Raw genomic sequence first — 25,110 nt, 5'->3', positions numbered from 1 at the left:
TGCTTAAGAATTCTAAATACATTTCCTTGCAGAGATAAAAATAATAATGAACATGATCAACTAAGAGAGTTAAGTACTTTTCCTGTATAGAAGAGTATCTAAGAGATTATATATGCAAAATCTATATAAGACAGAAATTGCATGGCATATATAACAAGTGCTCAATAAATGCTCAATAAATTATCATTGCTCATGAGAGTAGGATTATTCACTTGTTTTTCATTTCAGTATTAAAATGAACATAGCTGAAGTGATTCATAATCCAAATATATACTTCTTTACTAAGATTCTCAGTAATATTTAAACACATAGAAAACTACAGACAGAACTAGAGTTCTCACTGTTCCATGTTCAACATCTCTGACTCATCTCACTCTGTCTTAAAGATGTTCCATGAAGATGCTGCTGGTGGTTGGCAGCTGGTAGCTGTGGATGTCAACAAGCCCCAGGGACGTGCCCCAGCCTGTCTACAGGTACAGAACAATACCATTTAAAAAAAATCATCCAACATGAATCCTTGACTTTTATTTTATAGGAAGAAATTTATAAGCTCCAAGCTCTAGACTTGCCCATATTTATTGAGAAGTTAGGGATATGTCTTATGCTTCCTTGTATTAAAGACCTAGTTAGTAGTCATGTAGATATATAGTAGTTTTCCTACTTAATTTTCTGTTGTCATGATAAAGACCTTGACCAAAAACAATTTGGGCAGGAAATTGTTTATTTGGCTTAGATATCAAGGTCACATTCTATTGACATAAGTCAAGGCAGGTACTTGGAGGCAAGAACCATTGGAAAATGCAGCTTATTGCATTGCTGTCAATGTAACATTCAATATGCTTAAATCATCCAAGACCACCTACCTCAGGGTGGTAATATCTACAGTGGCTTGGGTCCCTGCCACAACAATTATTAACCAGGAAAATGTAACCAAAGATTTGTCTATTGGTCAATCTGATGGAAGCATTTCTCAGGTAGGTGATGTTCCCTCTTCTAATATGACCTTAGCTTGTGTCAAGTTGATAAAAACTATACATCAAGTAGAGATTTGATAAAGTTCATGAATGAAGACACACAAGCAAAAGCATTTCAATAGTATCAATTCAATGAATAGTTTTGTTGCTGTTTGTCCTTGAAAAAAATTTTTCTAAGAGACCTGAATTATTTAGGGTTGTGCAATACCTCCATGTGTATTTGGGAAGGAAATATATTAACACAAAATTTGTTGTTCTACATGTTCAATCTCCAGAGCAAGATTATATTCAAGTGTTTTCTTAATAAAGAACTCCAAAAGTAAGCATGGGCCAGTAGATGGCAGGGCACCTGAGGGTCCTGATGACATGCAAGTAGTTAGAAGATAGGTACTGGGGTCCCTACTTGTGAAACTTCTAGGATCATTCAGGTTTCTTTGCTTTTTATGGAGGGTCTTCAGGTGTATAACTGTCCTGAATGTTTATAATTTATATTTAAGATATTATTTTTCTTTTTTGATATGAAGTATAAAAATATCTTCTCCTGTTTTGTAGGCTGCCTCTTTATTTTGTGTTTACTAGATTCTATCATTTAAAAATGAAAGTTAAGTTAATTATTTCCAGATGATCAATGGAAACATTAAATATTATTTTGTAGTGTTTCTTATGAACCATTTTGATTGTAACAAGTATAAACAAGTTATAAACAAGTATATAAACAAGTTATAAACAAGTATATAAACAAGTTATAAACAAGTTATAACAAGTTATAAACAAGTATATAATTATAAACAAGTATAGCGGCTACTTCTACTACCACTGTCACCGTTGTTTGCAATAGTTCCATGTTTTAGCAAATTGAAAAATATTCAAAGGTCAAAAACTTGTTATGAAAATAAGCTAACAGAGTACCAAATAAGAGACACAAAAGACTCAAAAATCATTAATTGCATGCTTGTTAATTGATGCATTAGGGTGGCATTCTGAGCCTGGCAGTGGTGGTATACACCTTGAATCTTAGCACTTGGAAGGCAGAAGTAGGGGCATCTTTGATTTCAAGGCCACACAGTAAGTTCCACTGGGGCTACCCAAAGAAACCTTGTCTCAAAAAAAGAAAAAGTCAAAGTCTGTAATTAGGAGATAGCAAGTCGTTCTCCTGAGAATGGAAAGGGTGAGTGACAGTGTGAGGATGAATAAAATCTGAGCAAGATTTAGTGCTGTGACACTGTTGTCCCAAGATAAAAGCTGGGCTAAAAGTACATAGATATGGCATCTGGAGTACATGTGTGATGGCATTAAACACAGATCATTAGTATAGCAACACATTAGATAAGCTTTTAAAAGTGAGTTAGAAACTAGGGAATGACTAGCAGGCAATTTGGTATGGAAGAGGTTCTTTCACCAATTGGTTGTCCCTAACTGAGCTTCCTAGAAGGAGCTAGTATTCATTAGAGGTAGGAGTTAAAAACTGGGAGAGGAAAGGAGGTAAATATCCATAGAAAATGTACTTCCATATTTTTCACAAATTAGCAGTCAATCATTAAAAGAACAGCACATACTATCACACATTCACCATGGTGAATGTCATTGAAAACTGGAAACCCTTTAAGCCCTCACTCTTATAGACTATAATAACCTCAATACCAAGGACAAGCAGAGGCACAGGCCACCTCTTTTTCCTTTTAAATGTTATTGTGCTCTCATTATAAAGAATTAATTCAGAAAAAGATTTTTTTTAAAGAATAGAGTTACCTTTACAACATGCCTTTTCCTCATTCCTTCCCTAGAGATCAACATTGAGTGGACTTTCTGCAGCCTCCCTGTATTGGAGCTCTTATTACTTGGAGATCAACACTGGGTGGATTTTAATTAATTTGTTTGTTTGTTTTTACATCTCAATAGCTGATTCCCTCCTGGTTTCTCTCTCACAGAGTCCCTCACCACTTCCTCCCTCCCCTTTCCCTCTGTGAGGGTGCCGCCCTCCCAAACCCCAGCACATCAAGTCTTTACAGTGTTAGGTATATCTTCTCCAACTGAGGCCAGACAAAGCAGTCCAGTTAGGGAAATAGAATCCACAGAGAGACAGCACAGTCAGTAACAGCCCCCGCTCCAGTTGTTAGAGGACCTGCACAGAAAACAAGCTAAACATAGACTACATATGTGAGGGGATCCTAGGTCTAGCCCATGTATGCTTTTTGGTTGGTGGTTCAGTCTCTGGTAACCTCCATGGGTCCAAGTTAGTTGACTTTGTTGGTCTTCTTGTGGAGTCCCTATTCCTTCCAGGTTCCTCAATCTTTCCCCCAACTCTATCACAAGACTCCCCAAGCTCTCCTAATGTTTGCCTGTAGGTCTCTGCATCTGTTTTGGTCAGCTGTTGGGTGAGCCTTTCAGAGGCCAGTTATGCTAGGCTCTTGTCTGTAAGCATAACATAGTATCATAAATAGAGCCATGGATTTGGTGCTTGCCCATGAGATATGAAATGAGTCTCAAGTTGGCTAGTTATTGGTTTATCATTCCCTCAGTCTCTGCTCCATTTTTGTCCCTGCATTTCTTGCAGACAAGTCAAATTTTAGTTCAAAAGTTTTGTGGGTGGGTTGGTGTACTTATCCCTCCAGTGGGAGTCCTGCGTGACTACAGGAGGTGGCCTCTTCAGGTTCCATGTCTCCCTAATATGCATCTCAGGCTATATTCACCAGCATTGACTCCTGAGAACCTCCTCTATCCTGGGTCTCTGGCACTTCCTAGAGATTCCCCACCCTGACCCCTGGCAGCTACAGATTTCCACTGATTCTCCTGGCCCTGTAGCCCTCTCACCTGATCCTGATCACTTATTAATTGTAAGTGGGTAGATTCTCACAGCCTCCTGTATTTGAGCACTTATTAGTTGTAGATCAACACTGGGTGGAGTCTCACAGCCTCCTGCTTTTGAGCTCTTACTATTTCCACACCTGTCTTATAGCATCTCTGTCTCTTCACACAATATTTCTTACTCACTATCCACCAGAGCTCAGCTTCTGTAAAGAAGCTGTAAAGAATTCATCTTTGTTTAATTATAGTACGTTAGACACCTCCATTACTTGTCTCCATGTTGTCCGATACCTTTTGTTGCTGTTGTCTGCTATAACTTTGATAAAAGTAAACTCAGTTGTAGTCAGTGGTGGTCAGATGGAAAGCAAGCCCATGTTTCTAGGTCTTGATGCATTATAGGAGTAGAATATGTGATCAGACATGGAAAATATGTTAAGCTTTGGATCTTATTTTTAAAAAATGTTCTATTCTAATGGCAAAAGCCAAAAGTCCTTAGATTAAAAAGGAAACTCTGCCACTTCTAGGATGTTATTGGTTCCTCATTTTTCTAGTTAATTTCAACAACTTCAAAATTACAATCTCAGATTAATTATGGTCATTTAAGTATTTCACTCAAACTTGACCATTCAGGTAGACTTGGTTTAAGTTCCTTTCAACTATGCAATCCTATCACATTACTTGTAAACGCAATCATTATTTTGCATGTAGAAGAAGGTGAAGGAATTCTGAGAGAGAAGATAGTGATGTCCTGTCAGAGCTCTATCTTCATGCTTGAGAGGAGACATGCTCACAAAACCATACAAAGTTATCTAAAGCCAGGCTGCTTTCAGGAAGTATTTTCTTGACACATAATGCCAAAGTACTGCTTGTTTTAGACCATAATGGCATGAGCATAGAAGAAAAAGTCTTTTATCATAGTGGTTGTTATTGCCATAATTGGTTCAATTTCTAGTTCCTGGAAGTGAGACTCTTGAAAACAAATAGAAAAGGGTTTCAGGAAAAGCCACACTTGCAGACCTTTGGATGCTTCATTGCTTCTTCATTCACATTCTCTCATTTAATCAACATGGAAGCAGATATTACAGTGTAGGACGTAGTGTTTTGTAGTGATCATGGTTATTGTGACATCGACTGTTATTACTGGAGTTTTCCTTTATATCCTGGAGAAAAAGATGTTAAATAACTAACATTAATCAGCACCAAGACTCCGTTTTGCCTTGGTTTCCCGATTCTTCTTTTTTTTTCTCTACAGGCTAGAACTAAAAGTGTTGATTAGCACAGGCCCATACGTTTGTCTTTCATACAGCATTAAAAGACATTTTTCTTTGCCTCAAAGAGTAAAGAATAAATAAATCTACCACCAGCTAGGTAGGATTATCAACATGCTCAAGAACTTAAAAGGAGACATTCTATGAGCAACCTGTGCTCTCAGAACACAATGAGAAATGCACCTGTTCCTCATAGAAGCAAAGGCTATCATCCAAGTGCTAATATGTTATTCTGACTTGGATTTTCACATTTTATGTCTTGTTGGCCCTCATTTGGAAAATCCACAGGACTACATTAGAATAGTGTTATTTTAGATTACAGAAATCATATAATAGCAAATAATTCATAAATTAAAAATATATTACAAAATAGCCCATCCATTATATTTTCAGAATCTTACATTTATAACTAAGCATAAATAGATACTGGCTCAAACCTTCTAAAAATTGGGGATTTTAAAATAATGCCTTTCCTCTTTTGTGTTAATTTCTCTGAATTTGCCAAATTTCTGCACTTATATTACATTTTCACCATTTTCCGCTTTTTGTGTCCTTGTCTAGCTTTTTGGATTGTGTTTTTTTACACCAACAATAAGTAACTGGGCAATTTAATAATATTAATTCATGTTCCTTAATTATCTCTACAATATATTAAATGGTAGAACTCTATTGGTCTCCCTACATTCTTGTTACATTTATTGGTTTTAGTATCCTGATTAATTATGATATTCGGTGATCCTATTCTTATACTGAATAAGAGACTCTCTATGGTGTTATTAGTGGAGGAAAACTAGCCACCTCTGGTCTGCAATTAGAAAATATGTAAATTGATTTACCATTATGAGACTCAAATTATAATAGTAATCACAGATGTAATAAGTATAATGGGAATCATATGCTGGCATGCTGAGAAAAGGTTTAGTTTTATGACCTTTGCATGGTCCTTTCTGTTTTATAGTAAATGAAAACAAATTTACTTGTCCATTAAATGGTAAAGTTCTAAACTCAGAACAGGAAGATGGGCAGAACAGTATTATTAGCCTGATTCAAGATTCTTAAATTCTCTAATATACTTGCTGACATTTTAAAACAATTTAATGTTAATTGTTTTCATTTTGAGAGGAAAGTACTCTTACTGATCAAATTAATGATTTCAGGTCAGTTTCATATGTAAAATTTAGTAACATCTAGTTCCAGTATATACACTTAATTTCTGACAAATTCACTTTTACATTAAGAATGAATAAACAAATGAAAGTCCTATAGCACATGAGGCACCTCCCCTGTCCTGCCTGAAATGGATTCTCTTTAACCTCCCTTCCTTGACACTAGTGGCCATCTAGTTTCTCTCCCAGCCTCTACTGTGTAGTATGAGAGCAGGAAAGCTGAAGAAAGGGAAGCAATCTAAGGGTGTGGGTAAACCAATACTCACAACTGGGTTCTCTTCTCTTTGAGCTAAAACTGCTTCTAATGTTCATCTTCTAATGTTCATCTCCCATTCTTACCTTATAATTGAGAATTGTTTTGAATTCAGTTGAGAATTGTTTTGTTGCAATGTTCAGAGTGCACATATTGCAAGTATAGTCTGGCATTTCAGGTCACTGTGCATTCTGTACCTTTCTGTTCTTCTGAGCCACATGATTTCCTTTTTCTGCTTCTCTTTATGTACCTGTCTCATTCTCTTACCCAATCACTATAGCTTCATTCCAGTTCTTGCACATTATCCACAGTGGCTGACTATGACTCTCGGCCTGGTGACCTCCCACACAAGTTCTCAGAAGAAAAATCACCAGAATACTTGCAAAATAAAGGTTAACTGAGAGGAAATGTAATTTCAGAATAGGTCACAAAATATGAGAGACATTGAGTTCAAGAATTTGGTCATGGAAATTGAAGTAGACACAGTTGCTCCACTTAAACAAAATACAATTATAATCACCTTCTAGTGTCAGTAGGGATTTGATACAGGACAATCTGTGGACACTGATTTTTCAAGTCTGTAGATGTTCAAATCCTTTATAATATCCTGAATGTCTTTGGTGTCTGTTGTAATGTTTCCCTGTTAATTTCTGATTCTGTTAATTTATGTCTTCTCTATTTCAGCTTATCTTCTCAAAGAACTGGCCCTTAGATTCATTTATTCTTTGTGTTTTTCTTTTTCTGTTGTATTAACTTCTATATTGATTTTTTTTATTTCTTGACAACTACTTGGTTTGCTCTTGATTTTGTTTTGTTATTGTTTGTTTCTCAAATTTTTGAGTTAGATCATTAAGTCATTTACTTGTGTCTATTTTTAATGTAGGCACTTAGAGCTATAAATTTCCCCTCATAGGACTGCTTTTAGTGTGTCCCAAGGGTTTCAGGGTGTTATGTTTTCATTTTCATTTAATTCCAGAATATTTTTTTATTTCTTTCTTGATTTCTCCTTGATCCATCCATTATTCAGTAATAGATTTTAATCTCCTTGAATTTGTGTACTTACTAGAGATGTGTTTGCTGTCAATTCTATTTTATTGCATCATGGTGAGGTAAGATAGATAGTTATTTCAATCTTTCTAAATTTGTTAATATTTGCATTCTGTCTCAAGATATGACCTATTTTAGAGAGACTGCTTCCATAGACTGCTGAGAAGAATGTATATTCTTTGTGTTTGGATAAAATATTCTGTAGATATCTGTTAAGTCTAATTGCTATATGATATCTCCTAATTACGATGTTTCTCTGCTTTTGTTCAGATGACATGACTATTAAAGAAAGAGGACTATTGAAATCACCTATTAAAAGATGGTGTTAATTTATGTCTTTAGTTCCAATAGTACATTTTTTATGAAATGTAATATACCAGAGTTTGGTGCATATATGTTTATGATAGTAATGTCTTCTTGGTTAAGTATTCCTTCATTAGGCTGGAGTATCCCTCTTTCTTACTTCTGATTAATTTTAGTTTGAGTCTATTTTATCAGATATTATGATAGTGATTATCTATTGTTTCCTGGTCCCATATGGTTGGAGTATGTTTGTTCATCTTTTTATTCTAAGACAGTGCCTATCTTTAAAACTAAGATATGTTCCTTGTAGATAACAGTTGAATTGATTTTCTTCCCTGATCCATTCAAACAGCCTGTGTCCTTAGACTGGAGAATTGATACTGGTAATATTTGAAGTAGTTATGAAAGATATGTGTTAGTTGCAATCATTGTGTTGTTGGTTTTGGTGTTTTGTGTATGTGTTTGTGTCTATGTTGTTGTTGTTATTGTTGTTGAGGAGGAGGAGAAGGATAGTAATTTGTGATTCAGTAATTACAATTTTTTATTCTTCTTCCTACCATCTCTTGGCTGTTTATTCATCTCTTCAGCTTGGAACATGGTATATTAATCAGGGTTCTCTAGAGTCACAAAACTTATAGAATGTTTTTATATATTAAGGAAATTTATTGTAATTATTTATAGTCTATATCCCAACTAACCCAAAAATGGGCAGCTGTGGATGAGAAGTCCAAGAATCTAGTAGTTGCTCAGTACCACAAGGCTAGTTGTTTAAGTTTGTCTTGCAGGTTCCAACAGACATGCTGGCAAGTAAGTGAAAACAGTTGAAGAAGAGAAAGTCATCCGTTTTCAATGTCCTTATATAGGCCTCCAGGAGAAGCTGTGACCCAGATTAAAAGTGTGCATTACCACACCTAGATCAAAAACTTGCTTTGTCTAAGGCTGACCTTAAAGAGATATGCTTACCTCAATCTCCTGGGATTAAAGGTGTGTACTGCCTTGCGTGGGCCTAAGTTTTTCATGGCCACCATCACTCAAGATCTCGATGTCAAGATCCAGGTCAGAAACCTATGTCTTTCAGCCTCAAAATCTAGATCATAGGTGTGCTCTCCATTTCTGGATTGTAGTTAATTCCAGATGTATTCAAGATGACAGCAAGGAATAGCCATTACATATGACTCCTTATATTTTCTTTGTCTGGTCTGTTGGATATAAAATTTTAGGCTGTTTATATCATGAATATTTTTCTTCTTCAACTATGGCAAATATTTTTGAGGAGTGCATTAGTCTAGGCTGTCAATTGTGTTCTTTTAGGACATGGAGCACATTGTTCTAGGCTGTTCTGGGTTTCAAAGTTTCCATTGAGCTATTACCCATTATTCTACGGGAATTTCCTTTATCTGTGACATGTGTTTTTTCTCTTACCTCTTTCAGTACCCTTTGTCTGCTCTGGATACTTAGTGTTTTTCCTACAATATGCCATGAGAAATTTATTTTCTGGTCTTGCCTATTTGGTGTTCTGTGTGCTTCTTATATTTATATGAATCTTTCCTAAATTTAAGAGAGTTTTCATCTATGATTTTGTTGAAGATCTGATCTGTGTCATTGACCTGGAAATTGTTTTTTCTATCTTATAAGTTCAAGGGTTGGACTCTTCCCCACCCCATTTCTGAATGCCTTCTTCCTGTAGTTTGCTTTTTAATTTTTTACGTCCTTTGTTTATTTCATGTAGACCTACTTTATTTTTGAGTCTTGATAGCCTATCCTTTTTAATCATTCTCCTTTTTCAAGGCTTCCCTTAAGTTGGCTAGTTCATTTACTGAGTTAGTCAGTTCCATCTTAATTTTCTTTTCTTGAGTTCCTTTTAATTTTATATCATTTTAATAAATTTGATTTTCAAATTCTGGTTATGTTCATAATTTCCATTAGGAAATTTGTAATTGCATTATCTTGAGCATCTCTCTTTAAACTCATCCTCTTTAAGTTCATTGAGCTGTTTCTTTGTGTCTTCTTTCAATTCCTTGAGTTTTTAAAGAAAGTTTATGATTTATTCTTTTAAATTTTGTGTCACAGGATTTATTAAGGTAACTCTCATTGGTGTAAAGTTCTATAGAACTGGTTGGCTTTGGAAGTTTTGTGGAAGATACTGCTTCAAACTTTAATATTGATTGCATTTTTCCCCAATGATATCTGGGCATGCGATCTCCTTTTGTTAGTTCTATATCTGAATCAACAGAGCAGGCTGCAGCAGAACACAGGATTTACAAGCTGTATTAGGCCTAAATGTTAAATATAACTTAAGTGGAATGAAGTCAGTTAGACAGAGGAACTTGGGCTGTCACGCATGATGTTTATCATGGTCCAACCTGGGGTAGATCTCAGGATTGAGGGTATTGTATGGAGGGAAGAATCAGTTGGATTCATTGAGCTAGAATCTAGGGTAAAGATATGCAGGATTTAGTTTTGTAGAGAGATTAAATGTGGCACATGATGTATCTGGGAGAGGGCAGGGTGTGTTCTGGCTAAAGTCTGTGGGTTGGGACCAGTACAAGCAAGGGTGGCCAGATGAGGTGGAAGTACTAGATATGGGTCCTGGGAAAACTTAGGGGTTGAGGAGGGTTTGAGTGGGTTAGCAGATTAGGAGAACTCATCTAGCTAGGCTCTGGTGAAAGATATACAAGACCTATCTAGGTTGACAGGCTAGAATATGGCACTCAGGGGACCTGTACATTGAGGCAAACAGGCAATGATATCATACATAAATAGTCACATACATAAATTTCCGTCCTTCTGATGGCAGTCGTTAAACGCTGCCATCTTTTCTAACATTAGCCAGTTATAAATTTCTGCTGATTCATTAGCAATTTTCATATTGTTATCATTTCACTTGCCCACTTATTGGCTACTTATTCTAAATGATTTTTTTAAAAATCTCTTATATTTCTAAAGTATAAATCAGTTGTTTATAAATATGAAACAATAAAAATACCAAATATGGAGACAAATCCAGTGTGGATACTAGATGCATGAATGCACACTGTGTACTCTGCAGTTGTTTAGTCAGTGAGGCAAGATTCTCATGCAATAGTATGAAACCATTTAGAAAGTTTCTTGATTGTGCACTTAAGTGTGGGTCTCAGAAAATTGAAAAGTAATAATAGACTCTTTTAGCATCAAACCCACCATTAGGTAGCTATATAAGTGCTGAGTTTTTTTTTATATGAACAACATCTGTGTGAAGGGGTCATTCTAATACATGATGAATAGAATTAGATTAAATGGGAAAGTCATTTGTCAGCTGCTGCTGTGACAAGCCATCCCCCTGCCTCTCAGGTAGGAGTTTTCATCTTTGACAATTTGACAGATGTGGCTGCATTCCTGGCACTCTCTTCCAACACATGCATACCCAGTGGTCTATTATCATAAAGAATGTCTGACAGGAAAATGAGGCATATATGAGACATGGAGTGTTCCTGCTCAATTTCTCTCTGGTAACATCCGATGTCATTCCTCTTACAAGGAAGAGAGGGAAAGGCTTTTTCCATAAATAAGTCAAATTATGACAAGATTATTACTGTAGTGTTTTAATTTTTTTGAGAAATTTTCCATTGAAGGTGAAGATTGAGAGGAAGTGAACAGTGAACTATGTGTATTTTAAATGGTAGAGTGACATCCTAGATAGTTCTTAGAATGTCAGTATTCTAAGTGAACCTTCCCACAACTGATAATCATTTCAAGAACTGATAGGCCTGTGAGAAGTTAAGTTCGTTTTACCAGCTAGTCTCTTCTATCCTGTTAGGCCACCATGAGAAGATAGGAAGATCTAGCTAAGACAATGGAGGCAAGGCCCACTGGTACAACTTTCCAAAGCCTTTTGAGTTTCAGTTTCCTTCTCTGACAAACAGGAATAAAATAGCATCCTTCTGTATGTAAGTACTGAGATGGATGCTCTTCAAATTCCCAACATAGGATGTGGGAGATAGTTGGCCATTTGACCTGGAGAAAAGACTACCCTTGTCCTTAGCACATACACAGCCTTGTTCACCACTTGAGGATCTTAACACACTTCTAGGAAGTCAGTTACTGTACATCCCCATGGTCAGTTGGCTCAGCCTCCAGGCACAGCATTATAGTCTACCCCCTCCAACACCAGGCCTTGGAAGTCTGTTTCTTTGTCCTTGTTTCTAAATCCATTTGTTTGGCATTTCCAGTTTATAGATAAAAAATATATTGCCTTGACACATGTATACTTGAATGACTAAATACAGCTAATTAGTATGTAGACTTATGTACAGACACACAGACACAAATGACATGAGCCATTTCTTATATCAGAACTAAATTAACTTGCTTAGAGGAAAACTTAGGGAGGGGAACTGAATAATAGTGTTTGAACATCTTTCTTCCATTACTCTTTTTCTAGCATGAGAGGAAAATCTGGCAAAAATTCTAATGTTCTAATCTTTATTATTATCTGAGGCTAGAATTTAAACAAGGTCAACACATCATTGCTTACAAGCCAAGAGTTTACATTCTCCTTCCTGATTTTTTTCAAATGTCAATAGTGAAGTCATGTAGGGACACTGAGTTTTTAATCCTTAAATTATAGTTGAGCTAATTGGAAGGATTTGGTACAGATCTTCATTTACTTCTCCTTTCTTCCACTAATCCATAAATGTGTGCCACAAAATGTGAGCGAACAGTGGAGCATTAAGCACTGTTAAGTAATGTGGTTCAAAGTGTGAATGTCCATTATGGTATTGTGTTCTGGAAAGCACATGCTGTCCTAAATTGAAGCCTTTATAAGCAATATACACTATGGCTTAAATCAATTCAGAGCAAATGATTTTGCTGAGTAAGTTTCAGGAAATGGTCTATTTTAGGTGTCCTTTAGTTTTACCAATATATGCAGATGACTGTGCATATATTAGTCTCTGGGTATCCAGAAATAACTTTTGTGAGTCTCAGGTGCTAAGTAAAGCATCATATCTATATTATATGATATATTATATTGTAATTCATGATGAGTCTCTGAACAATGGGCTGTATGTCCTGCCTTGGATAATGAGGTTGAATACTTTTAAGACACCCATAAATGTACTTCCCTTACACCAAGCATCAACATGCATAATCAGATCATTAATTTTCAAGACCTCATAGCATACTACTGCTCCTTGGACTAACTAGAAGGCCTTGGACAGCTGGTTGGTTAGCAATCAAAGCTAGTTGATTTAAGCTATGCTGATTTATAAAGATGATATTAATTTTTTTACCTGTGAATCTATGATTGGCCTGAAAAGCCCTGCCAGTTCATACCAAACCTCAGCTGGTATCTTGGGGAATCTGTATCCAGCCACTCTTGAGCTCAAATCTATGCTCTGAGCTTGGCTGGCTGAAAGTAGAGTGAAGAGGATATTAGGGTCCACAGCTAGGTCAGCATCCCAATGTGTTAGCTCAGGTATCCTAGAACAGCAAGAATAAATCCTAGAACACAAGTATTTCCCAATTCTCTACTCACTACTGTTACTATAAATTAACCAAAGCAAGTCACACGACTGGATTAAGAATTGCTGTAGAAGATACTGGCAAAGGACAGTAAAAGGACATCACACTTTTGCACACAGACTAAAAGAAACATTAAAATCACTAGCTGAAAATAACATTCAACTGAGCTTACCAATGGTTCACAACACAGCAGACATGAGGTTTTTTTTTTTTTTCTTTTTAAAATCTAACTTGTATTGTAGTGTCAGTAGCTGGTGATTGAAGTATACTGATGATAATCGCATGACTAACAATATGTGATTTAATAACAGTGGAAAGTTCACTGATACTGGACAAGAAATTAAAGGGTCTTATGAAACTGTTCTCACTTATCTTTCTTTCCCAGAGAAAAGAGCAAGCAACTCTTAAGGCATGGCAACTTGTAGGGTGTCCACAGCATCAAAGACCCTTGGTGCTCTTGTAGGGAATTATTCATGGATTCCTTTCTATTCTGCGTCTCTAATGATGGGTTATTGAAAAAGACACAGTTTAGAAGAATATCCACTGTCTATTTTAAGTATTGATATAAACACATTACCTACCTAACAAAACTATGTTAATTGTGTAGAATAATTTTATATCAATTATAGAAGCATGAACATACAGATGTCTTCTCAATTAGTACACAACATTTATGAAAGGAAAGTTTATATTAGGATTTGTACAGTTGCTCATGGTTATATTCTCAATCTATGTAGAGCACATGCAAGCCAATTTCTGAAGTTTTTACCTCATGAATGCATTGGTATCTAAATTATTTATTTTGGAATCCAGTTAAAATTCAAATTTTAGTTCCCAAGTGATGCAATGTGAGACAAGATCAATAATTTGTTCACTTGAGAAGCAAATGAAAGATTCAACTTCTGAGTTCTGATGTTCATTATTGTAATTTATATGCATTTTGAACTCTAAGCCATAAGTGTCCTGTAGGAGGAGCTAAGATGGGATGAGTAAGGAGAGGAACAGTAAAAGGAAGAGGAAGAGCTAGAGAGAGCAGAGATGTAGGAGGATGGAGAGCCATGCAGGTATGGAGAGCAGTCACGGGTAACAACTTTTATTTAGGTTAGCTAATTGGAAAAAAACTCTCTTTGTATGGGCGTATTGATATTGAGCTTTACCAAACATATAAAGCCTTTGATTAATCTTTAAGCATTAGAGTCTCATTTTTCTACCAGGCCTGCGTGGATGGCGAGATGGTCTGGGCAATGCCCAGCCTTGCAGAGACAACATGGAAGATTGGCAAAGCCATCTCCCACGCTGGCTTCTCGTGGGTGCCAGGGCTGGTGTTTTTGGCTGGCTGATTCTAGCTGCAGCGTGCATGTGGCCTCTAGCCACAGAACATGGCGGTTGAGCTAGGCAGAGCAGTAGCAGCTTAGATAGTTGGCTTGAGCAGAGGCCATTTTAAAACATTATTTCAGCAGTGTCCTATTTGGGACATTTTATCTACAGAAACTTAAGACTCTCAAAGTCACTATTTTGTAGAAAAATATTACCTGAAAAAATAGAAGCAGTTCCCCACAAAGTACTTAACATATAAACTATCAAAACAAGATAAATTTAGACAGTTTAGGAACCTATGAATCTTCATAGTCTGTCTCAAGATTTTTTAATTCTTTGAATTAATTTCTCATATTTTATTTCTTTTACTTTCCTTCATAAGTAACTAACCATATCTCTATTTTTAAATCCTCCCACAGTTTTCCAATACAGTATTCAAAATGTCTACTAGACTAGACAATGCATTAAAAAATCCTGTTTATATCCATGTTTCAATCAAAGATGTAGCTATTGCAATTCTCTTCCTAGAAGGGAAAATGTTACAGAGAGGTTAAGTCAGGCACAGAGCTCAAGAAGTCTTCAAACATTTTATTATATCATGATGATCTTACATCCTTCTGAACAGAAGTTTTCAAACATAGGCTTTGTGTACTTCTGCCTTCTATTCTTAGACAAACCCTCAGCAAGGAACTTGGTTCACTTTCATTTTAGCATATAAAGTCATGTCAGTCTTCTTGACCACTCAAGAGAAGTCAGAGGAGCACCTGCTTTGTTCCCAAAACATTTGAGAATGCTCTCCAACTTGATGTGATTAGAATGCTACTCATCCTTTCTAAGAAGTCTGTTTCTTCCTGATGAAGGGAGAAGACATAATCAACAACCATCTGAGACCAAATAGTGTCATTACTTCTATGTACAGTGTGCTTAAAATGAAGGTTGGCACAGACCAAGCACTCAAATACAAATTGACACTTATCTTGATAATATTTGTTGTTAATGTTGATTTTAATTGCAGAAGGAGCTTTGTCTCCATGTGGCTTCACATTGCACTCTCTTGAGGACTTTCATTGGACAACAGGACTCAAAACTAGCATTTCTCTCTTCTCTTTATACATGAACGAAGGCCTCATGCATGCTAAACAGTCAATCAACCACCGAGCTACATCCTCAGGCCTCAACCTAATAAAATCATGACATTTCTTGTTCTTGGCCTTTGCACCACTATTTCACACTCATTCTCTTATAGCACTTCCTAGCACAAAGCAAAATGAAAGATATAATTACTATAATGTTGTTTACATTTGAAGCAACAATATTTACAGCATCCTACCAATGAGCCACCTTGTGTAGAGACCTTAGTTCAACTTTTATTTCATAGTACTGAGTAGGTATGTTCAATCATTTCACTAGAAGATAATTTGAGCTGATGTCCATCCATCTAATTCATAAATAGTGCTCTGCGGTTTCCTTTTATGATTGTAACAAATGTCCACAACTTAGTTCCTTAAAACAACACAAATTTATCATGTGCTACAAATAAGAAGTCAAAACTAGCTTTTTCATGTTTCATATTTTTATTCTGGGGGGTGGGAGATGCAATATTACCAAGACTACATTGTTTTTAGAAACTAGACATATTGGTAGTCTCTTTTTTTATAGCTCCTGAAACTACCTCATCCCATGCCTTTATTAATGAATCTGTGATAATGGCTTTATAAAGACCTCTCACGGTGAAAACTCTTTTGTCTAGCTGGTTCCTTGCCTTAGAGTTGGATAGGAGAAAATTTCATTTGGGGGTATAGTCATCATAATATAACAGTGATATAAAGCCAGTCTTTGTTGGATTCCACTTCAATCTTTGTAGGTTTTTAGAATCATGAAGTTTAAAGTATCTAATAATTTTATAGGTTACCAAGTTTACCTTCTTATTCAATAAGGATCATTTACAGCACTAATTCTTAAACTTGAACATGACATATGAAACCACCTAGGTACCTTGTTAAAGGTGCAGATTTGAATTCTTTGGGACTATGAAACAGTCTGAGTTCTTGCATTTCTAAACACCTCAAAGGGTGCAGCTCACCCATTCAGCTCTAGAGATCTCTTGAATAAAAAAATCTCTAGAGTATTTCTGACACTCTAGAATCTCAGGAAAGATTCTATCGTAGTCTCTTAATGTCTTGGTAATTTCAATTGCCATTTATACAAATATAAGTGAATTTTGAAGCAAACTAAAATGTATTCAGAAGTTGTCTGATTTTTAAAACGAATGTTTTTAAAGGGGTTTTAATTTTATTTTTATTTCTGTCTATATGTATGTCTGTGTGAGTACAGATTACCACTGAGACCAGAAAATGGTGTCAGATCCCTTGGAGCTGAAGCTATAGGAGGTTGTGATTTGCCTTATGTGGGTGCTGTTAACAAAACTTGATTCATCTAGGAGATCAACAATCATTTTTGAACACTGAACCATCTCTTCTGTTCCCTAACTTTAAAAAAAAAGTAAACTAAACTGATGACATTTTAAATAAAAGAACTTTAAAAAGCTTAAATATACATCTGAAATTTTTATATTAAATATGTAAAACATAACTATAGAACACACATATATACATACACTTAAATTTGTGTATTTGTGTGTTCATGGACATGTATGTATGTGCATGTCTCTAGATAAACTGGTGGTAGGTAGAGCCTACATTTATGTTAAGTAATGGAACTGTGGAAATCTTAAGTCTCTTAATGTTTTGTGACATCTATTCAACTTCAACACTTTTCTTTATATTAACTTGCACAAGTGAAATTTGAAGATACAGACTTAGATTTCTGCAAATATAAGAATAAATCCAGATGTGATGTTACCGGGCATTTTATGTCATAGAAACCAATGGCCAGTTTTTAACACTGGTTGACTGAATTCAGGTCCTGAGTCACCTGTCACCAACTTTCATATTAAAGCCAGAACTTCTGGTTTTAATATTTAAATTTAGCTCCTACACATACTTATCACCTTCATTCTTATTTAATGTTTGAAAGTTATTACTTTGGAGCAAGTCAACCAAGCCATGGTGATTATAGCATATCAAACTCCATTGTAAGTGATTATTTTAATGACTCTGTAACAACATAGATATGTAGACATTCAGACAAAAACACAGCCTAATTATAATGACAGCACCAAAGCCAAGCTGTGACAGTTACAAAACCAATTTCAAAGTTTTTTGACAGCTGTGGCTGAAAGCTTTGTTTGGACCTTTCTGTAATAACAGTTTACTTAAGACCTAAATCCACAGTGAAGGAAAACAGAAAGAAAAAGTTGTGGTTTTTCTGTCATGCTAATAAAATGGAAATCAGTTGACATGTTTTTAATAGAACATTATATTGAAAAGAGTATAGAAAGGGACTGATGGATGTGGAATTTAATTCTCACAATGCAAAGAAAGAGGAAATAACAATGCAAATTCTAACAAGAATAGAAATTTGACAACTGATTTATTTATCTGTGTTATGAAGGTCAGTAGTTCCTTCAAGTAAATTGACAGCTATACAAAAAGGTTGATTGACAGTTCTGGGATTTGATTTTTTGTACTACCAATGAAATAAAGTCAAAGAGAAATATAAAAATGTGTCAAGCCCTAAGACGACATGAAGCCTCATGGGAAATCTGTTCCCTTGGCTCAGTGTTATTAGGTTTTTATCACTTTGATTTATCACCCTTGGTTCTGTTCTCAGTCAGATGTTCAATATAATTAATTCTTTGACCTTGTGTGATTAATTTCTCATTTCTAAAAGACACGTATCTGGTTCATGAAATGGTATTTGTTTGGAGTGAGGCCTTTGTAACAACACCTGCAGTATATTAACACGTCTCCAAAGATGTTGGCTCATTTAAAAGTGTTAATATCCTTTGAAACAGACATATTATGACCATTTTACTGAGGAGAAAACTGAGGTACAGAGGGGCTTAAATTCATGGGTACCACACCAGGGAATGCAGATAACTCAGTTCTGCCTCATTCTGTGAAAGAATACTAGATAAGATAATGCCATGGACTCCAGTTCAGGTACACTTTATCCCAGTCTCACTCTGAGCTTTATGTAGGCAGTTTTAGTTGTGGTATTAAGAAGCTTGCCAGTTGGATCACAGGGCAGTGGTATGCAATGTGTCCATAAGTATGGGAAACAAAAGAAACCTCAAGAGGAAAATATGTGACTGCCTTTCTATGCTCTTACTTAGAAAGACAATCTTCTCTTTAGTCTCTTCTATCTTGCTTTTGGGTGTGGGCCAGAGCCTAAGTAAACTTTTTTCTGGTACTCTGTGTTTTCTCTAAAGTCTCACTCCCTACCTGCCTCCATATTGTGCTATGTACGTGCCTCTCTGCCATGCATCTGGTCTCCATGTCTGAATCAAATAGCATGCTTCTATCTCCATGCCTCATTCAAGTTTATATCATCTCTTTCCCTCTATCTTTCTTCACTGACTCTCTGCTACCAATGATTCTATGATAAATATCTCTTTAAAATGCAAAAAAAAAGAGGAAGAAACCATGTGGTGGCATCAGTCCTGAACAGTTGGTTCTCTCAGGTCCCCAGAGCCTTCACCTTCTGTTTTCTCCACTTAGCTGATCTCTTCATCACAATTGAGTAAAATAAGAGAATAGACTTCAAACAGACTTGGTAGCAATGCTTGGTTCTGATGCATTCTTGCTGTGTGGTCTCGAACAAATAGCTTAAGCTCTTGGAACTCTGTATAACACAAATCACATACCCTACTGTTTATAACTGTGGTATAACAGACATAACATGAATAAGATGTGCATAAAATGACTCAGCACATAATAAACATTCAACTTATGGCAGCTATCATAATACTTGTTTTTAGTGCTTAGTTAACTCCACTCAAATATAGGCAAGGGCCTTGGACTGGATTCAATTCCTAATCCTAAATCCAGCCTCTATACTAGTGTGACAGTGAGGAAAATTATTTAATTTCTTAGAGTATATTTTCTTATCTATAAAATTAGAATAACAACCTAGGACTAGGATGGAATTTAATTGAGTTAATCTATGTATAATTCTAGAACAGCTCCAGACATATAATAAGCTCAACTGACAATTCTTATTCACTAAAGGATTATTTTCAGCAATTATTTATAGATGCAATAAGAGAAAATAGATCATCTGTTTCCTCCTCTTTCCAGCTTTATAACTATCACCAAAACATTTTTACTCTCACCCCTTGATACCAAATAGCCATGCCTGTTTTTCAGAATAGCCATTTTGAAATTTAATTTTTTTTCATAAAGTCAGAACTCATGGTCAAAACAACCTAATATCCAACAGGAAGTATATACTGGTTAAATTAAATGTATTTTCCATGTTTAACTGAAGGTGTTTGAAACTAGTTTTCTATACAGCTTTAACTCGCTGAAAGAAATGGATTCCTTTGGTCCCACAATTCAACAGGAAAGACATTGATCAGTGGTCTTGGAAAAACTGTTTTTCACTGCTATATATCAAATCTGTTGCCCGTCAAAACATCAGCATGCACATTGCAGTTAATGGTGAGGTTGTGTCTTTGTGTAAAGTTTACCTGTCTATTTTGTCTACTCAGAAAATGATGCGGTCATCGATTTTCCACATGTTTATCCTGAGCATGGTGACTGTGGATGTAATAGTTGCTGCCAGCAATTACTACAAGGGAGAGAACTTCAGAAGGCAGTATGATGAATTCTACCTTGCAGAGGTAAGTCCCTCACTGCAGAGGGTGTGCAGCAGGGCTCAATGTGGGAGAGCCTTTTCAAGAGCTTTTTATGACCAAGAAAATTAACTCTAGTGCATTAATTACTCGACTGCCTCCTACATCGACTTACCATCTGCCTCTCAAGTGGTTCCTCTGGTTATTGTGTTGTTTGACTCATTTCCTGTCGCCAAAATCTCAGCAGCCCTCTTTCTCTGCAGTGATCATGTTGCCAAGGTAACCTTTTTCCCTAGGTCTAACTCCAGAATGGTCTGGTTTTTTACCCACCGCCCATTTTCTCCCTCCTTTCATGTTGTTTTAGCTTGCTTCCTCCTGCTGTAAATGACCACAGGTTCAGAAGCTCAGAGATAGTCTAGTCGGCTCCACACCTGGGCTACAAATGCCAAACCACACAAAGAATGGATGTTAGAATTATGCTATGTGAATTGCTCTGATTTGGTCATTACACATTTGTACATGCACCACAACATCAAATTAACCTGAAGTCATTAGGCTTGTGCAGTAAGTGCTTTCCCAGTGAACCATCACACTTAACCTAATATTTTTAATCATTTTCAAAGACCACTATTTTTAAACATTCTGAAAGCAAATCTCCTAATTCAGAGGCTACATATTTATGGAAAATGGATTGGCATATAGAAATCCATTCATAGCATAAAAGAATACACATATATAGTGATATTACACTTCAAAAAATCCCATATTTGAATGAAACAAACTTAAAACTAGAAAAACCACAGTTAAATTTTGTTTATTACAAAAGTATTTTACATAGAAAGCAATTAGCTTTGTAGTTTAGTTCTCTTAGAACTCTCATAACACATTAAAAATGTACTGGGTTAAAAAAATTAGTTCATGTACACATAAACTTTTCTGAAAAAGAACATGCATGTATTGAATATAAACACCTATACAGATGTCAAGACACTTCTAAGAGTCATTTATAAATCCTACCTTCCTTGTAGAGTTCTGTTTCCTGTATTAAGAACCCCTTTAATCCCCAAATTCTACTGCTGAGGAATAGCTGTGACATGGCATTGATCTAATAGCTTCAGGTTATGTGGTGCTTACAGGCAATGAGAAAAACAAATAGTAAACAACAGTACCTCATAGGGAAATTATATCCAAACCAATACCAAAAAGGCAATAAAATTTGCAGGGAACCTAACAAGAATTGTCATTAAGTAGAAATGAGCTGACAAGGTGGCTCAGTTGCTGACCGTACTTCCAACCAAGCCTAATAACCTGAGTTAAATCATCAATCCACAAGTTGAAAAACAGAGAATCAATATGAGTTATACTCTGACATTCACACACATGCCATTTCACAAATTCCCACACATATAAAGACGCCCAGACATATAGACACACAATCAAAATGAGTGAATGAATGTAAATGTTTATTAAAGCATAAACAAAAACATAGACTAATAATGAAATTTTATGATAAGTTTTTAATAGAGATAGGATGTGGATGGGAGGGGTCTTCAATGATTGATGCTTTTCCTAGGTCATGAGAAATCGATGTACATCCAGGCAAATGACACAATGAAATGAAAAACTTAAGAAAAATGGGGGAAATTAAGCCAAATATAATAAAAAGAATTAAAGATACTTCAAATACAGTACTAAAGTTCTAATTAAAATTTCTGAGTATAGAATTATCAGTGACATAAACATGATATATAACAACTGTTCTCAATCTTACATAAGAATGGAGAAAGATGACAGGGTTCAAATTGACCCTATAAAATGTATAGTGATGTGTGGAGATTGGTGGTTTAACCTTAAGAATAGCATTGTGACAAGAGTTCAAGGAAACACCATAGTCAGAGTTGCTGAGTCTCAAGTGGATATTAAAGAAGATGACTAATTCTTAGGACAGTGTGATTTGGGCAAAGTCAAGGTACCTGAGTGGTTGATGAAGAGATGAGTGGAGGGTGGAGAGAATGAATCATAAGTTGACTTGTCCTGATAGAATACTATCAAGGAGTTCCCAGGAGGAATGTACATGTATGGGCCACCTTTTCCTTACCCATTCATTATACTCAACAGAGCATAGCAACATGGACTCCCTCTTCTATAAAGGGCAGTGTGTAGTGGAATACTATGCAATATACTTGGGAGAGAAACACCGGAGTCAAAGATAAGTACAGGAAGTATAATCTGCACATGGAACTTGATAAAGTGGAAGAAACTGTTTAAAATGGAGACGGACACCCAGTTCTTAGTAGTTCTTTGGTGTCATGACTGTGAGAAGAGAGGTTACACATTCCACAAGAGAATTGCACAGAGATTTAAGGACTGATAACCAACATTCCAGCGAGTACACTCAGAGATGAGCATAGTGATGGATTCTTGCCATTCTCTTGAAGAGGAAGAGTCTCTCCTGCAGTAGTTCTGATGTCAGAGATTGCATGAGCATCATTTCTGTGGCCTCCCCATTATAGGCACTTGTAACATCATGTCCTATAGAGTAAATGAAGTGGCCATATTCGCTGGAAACACAGGGAATTGATTTAAGGAAATCTTAACTAATTTATTCTCATGCAAAGCCTACCTCTTTTCTAGCCTGTACTTATGAATGTTAGATGGTCTTTCACTATACTATAAGAAATTCCAACAAAATATCAAAAGAAAATTTATTATGAAGTTCATTAAATGCTGCTTAAATGCTGGTAGATACTGGGAACAGGTAATTAATCCCTGTCAAGTTTGATGGTTTTATTTGTAATATTAAGAATAGCAACCACAGATCTAAGATAGTATAGCAAAACTAGCAAAACCGTAAATATATTTTATGCCTCCTACTTGTTGCCTTTTCCAAACCATTAGCACAGACTTGATTTAAAAAAATTAATAACACTTGTATTGAGGGAAGTAATTACTCTCTATATAAGTGCTCATTGCCAACTACATGGAATTGAACATGTAAAAAATTTAAGACCATAGATCTTATTAAATTTAATATCATAAATTTAAGACCATAAATTTTGTTACATTTAATGTTATTACAGCATCTAACACTAGCAGCAAGAACAAAGACAATAGTAATAGGATGATTTGAGAGGGGTGAGCATGTCTGTGACATGGGTAGTAACAGTTCCATAAGCTCATATTTATACACAATTCAGCAAGTTAATACATTATACAAATACACCTTTGTACATGTCAGTTGTTTTTCAATAAAGAAGTAGGTAAGTAGCTAAATAGACACAGTAAACAACTCTTTGAAATCCTAGAAAGAAAAGGAATAAAACAGCTAGGAATAGGATTTCACAGACATAAATAATCAATAGACAGCATCAGCTTATTATTGAACAATACAAGCAATCAAAATATGTTTAAATAGATAGACTGACTTTCGGTGTTTGAGTTTCCCAAAATACATTTGGACTTAACTTCAAATTATTCTGTCATGTCTTTTTGAATAAAAAAAATGTTGTATGTGAGTATGGCTAAATTATTTTAGCTAAATCTACTTTTTAACAAATAACTTCTTTTAGTCTAAGCCAAGAATCATCAATTTTTTTTTGAAGTGCCAAATAGGCAGGCTAGATTTTGTAGACCATCCACTCTCTGTTACCTCCTCACTTTGGCTACCTTTGTGCAAAAGTGAATGTGACCTTAAGACAGCTGGGTTTTAATAAAAGTTTATTTGAAAAAGTAAACAATAGAATAGCTATTGCATGGGCTATAGGAACAGAGAGCTTTACAACTAGAATTCTCATACACTAAATTCAAATACATTAATATTATCAAGAACAATAGTTACCACTTTTTGGAAAGCCCACTGTGTGCTAAAGTACTTTAAAGAAATTCATTATCTCATTTAATCCCCCCAAACAGCTATAATGACAGCAGTTGAAGACCAGGGAGTGTAACCGTGTTATATTTAAGGAAACAGCATTATGTAAGAGTTCTGCAAGCTCAACTTTCACACTATATCACAAAAGGCCATGAGATTTGAAAGAAACATTTTCTTTGTTAGGTTTCTGCATGTTATACAATAAATTGTTTAGGAAAATCCAAAATAAAATAGTCTACCCATTAGGAGTCAACTCACAGTCTAAATCAGCATCCTTTAAGAATAATTAATCTGCTTAGCTTCTTTGTGGTACTGGAGATTTGTTCTCCAAATTTGTTCTGTTACTTTGGATTAATTAATCTAAATATAGAGTTAGCTAAGAAACAGAAAAATTATAATTTTATTTCCTAGACTATGCATTAACATAAAAAAGTAAAGACCAATTTTTTGGTAAGAATTTTACATTCTGTTCTCATCTAAGATAATACTTGCTTACTACTATACATATGTGCATTTCATAATAAGCATAATTATATTTTAAATGTAATAATCTTATACATAATCTTTATAATGTAAAAATCTTATATTTTATATCATAAAAGTTAATACTTTGAACATTATTTGCTGCTGTATGGTGATTTGGATATTTGCATATCTATCAGACTGTCCACTTATCAGAAATCTACATGCAAAGCCCACAGGAAGTGAGCAATTTTAACAGAATTTCTCATTTAAGAAACTACATTTTTTCTTTTCATTTTTTTATTGGATATTCTATTTATTTACATTTCAGATGTCATCCCCTTCCCACCCCCAGAAAGCCTCTCTCCTCCTTTTTGCTTTATTCCATTTTAATTAAATGCAAGTATTAAGGTCAGTTCTAGGCTGAGGAACTAGCAATACAAT

General features: G+C 35.4%; 1 protein-coding gene across 2 annotated transcripts in view; it reads left to right on the top strand.

Annotated features, from left to right (window-relative positions):
- Positions 1-25,110, top strand: part of Nalcn (sodium leak channel, non-selective) — a 276,470-nt gene that overhangs the window by 93,970 nt on the left and 157,390 nt on the right. Inside the window, exons 10-11 of one of the 2 annotated variants that reach the window (XM_028771252.1) lie at positions 387-473; positions 20,250-20,381. In XM_028771252.1, the coding sequence (XP_028627085.1) occupies positions 387-473; positions 20,250-20,381 (219 nt within the window). The remainder of the gene's footprint in view (positions 1-386; positions 474-20,249; positions 20,382-25,110) is intronic. The other variant, XM_028771259.1, reaches the window with a different exon arrangement.

Source organism: Grammomys surdaster, unplaced genomic scaffold (genome assembly GCF_004785775.1).
Source record: "Grammomys surdaster isolate TR1022 unplaced genomic scaffold, NIH_TR_1.0 65, whole genome shotgun sequence".
NCBI lineage: Eukaryota > Metazoa > Chordata > Mammalia > Rodentia > Muridae > Grammomys > Grammomys surdaster.
Note: the sequence above shows the minus strand (reverse complement) of the source record. Positions and strands in the feature narration are given on the sequence as shown.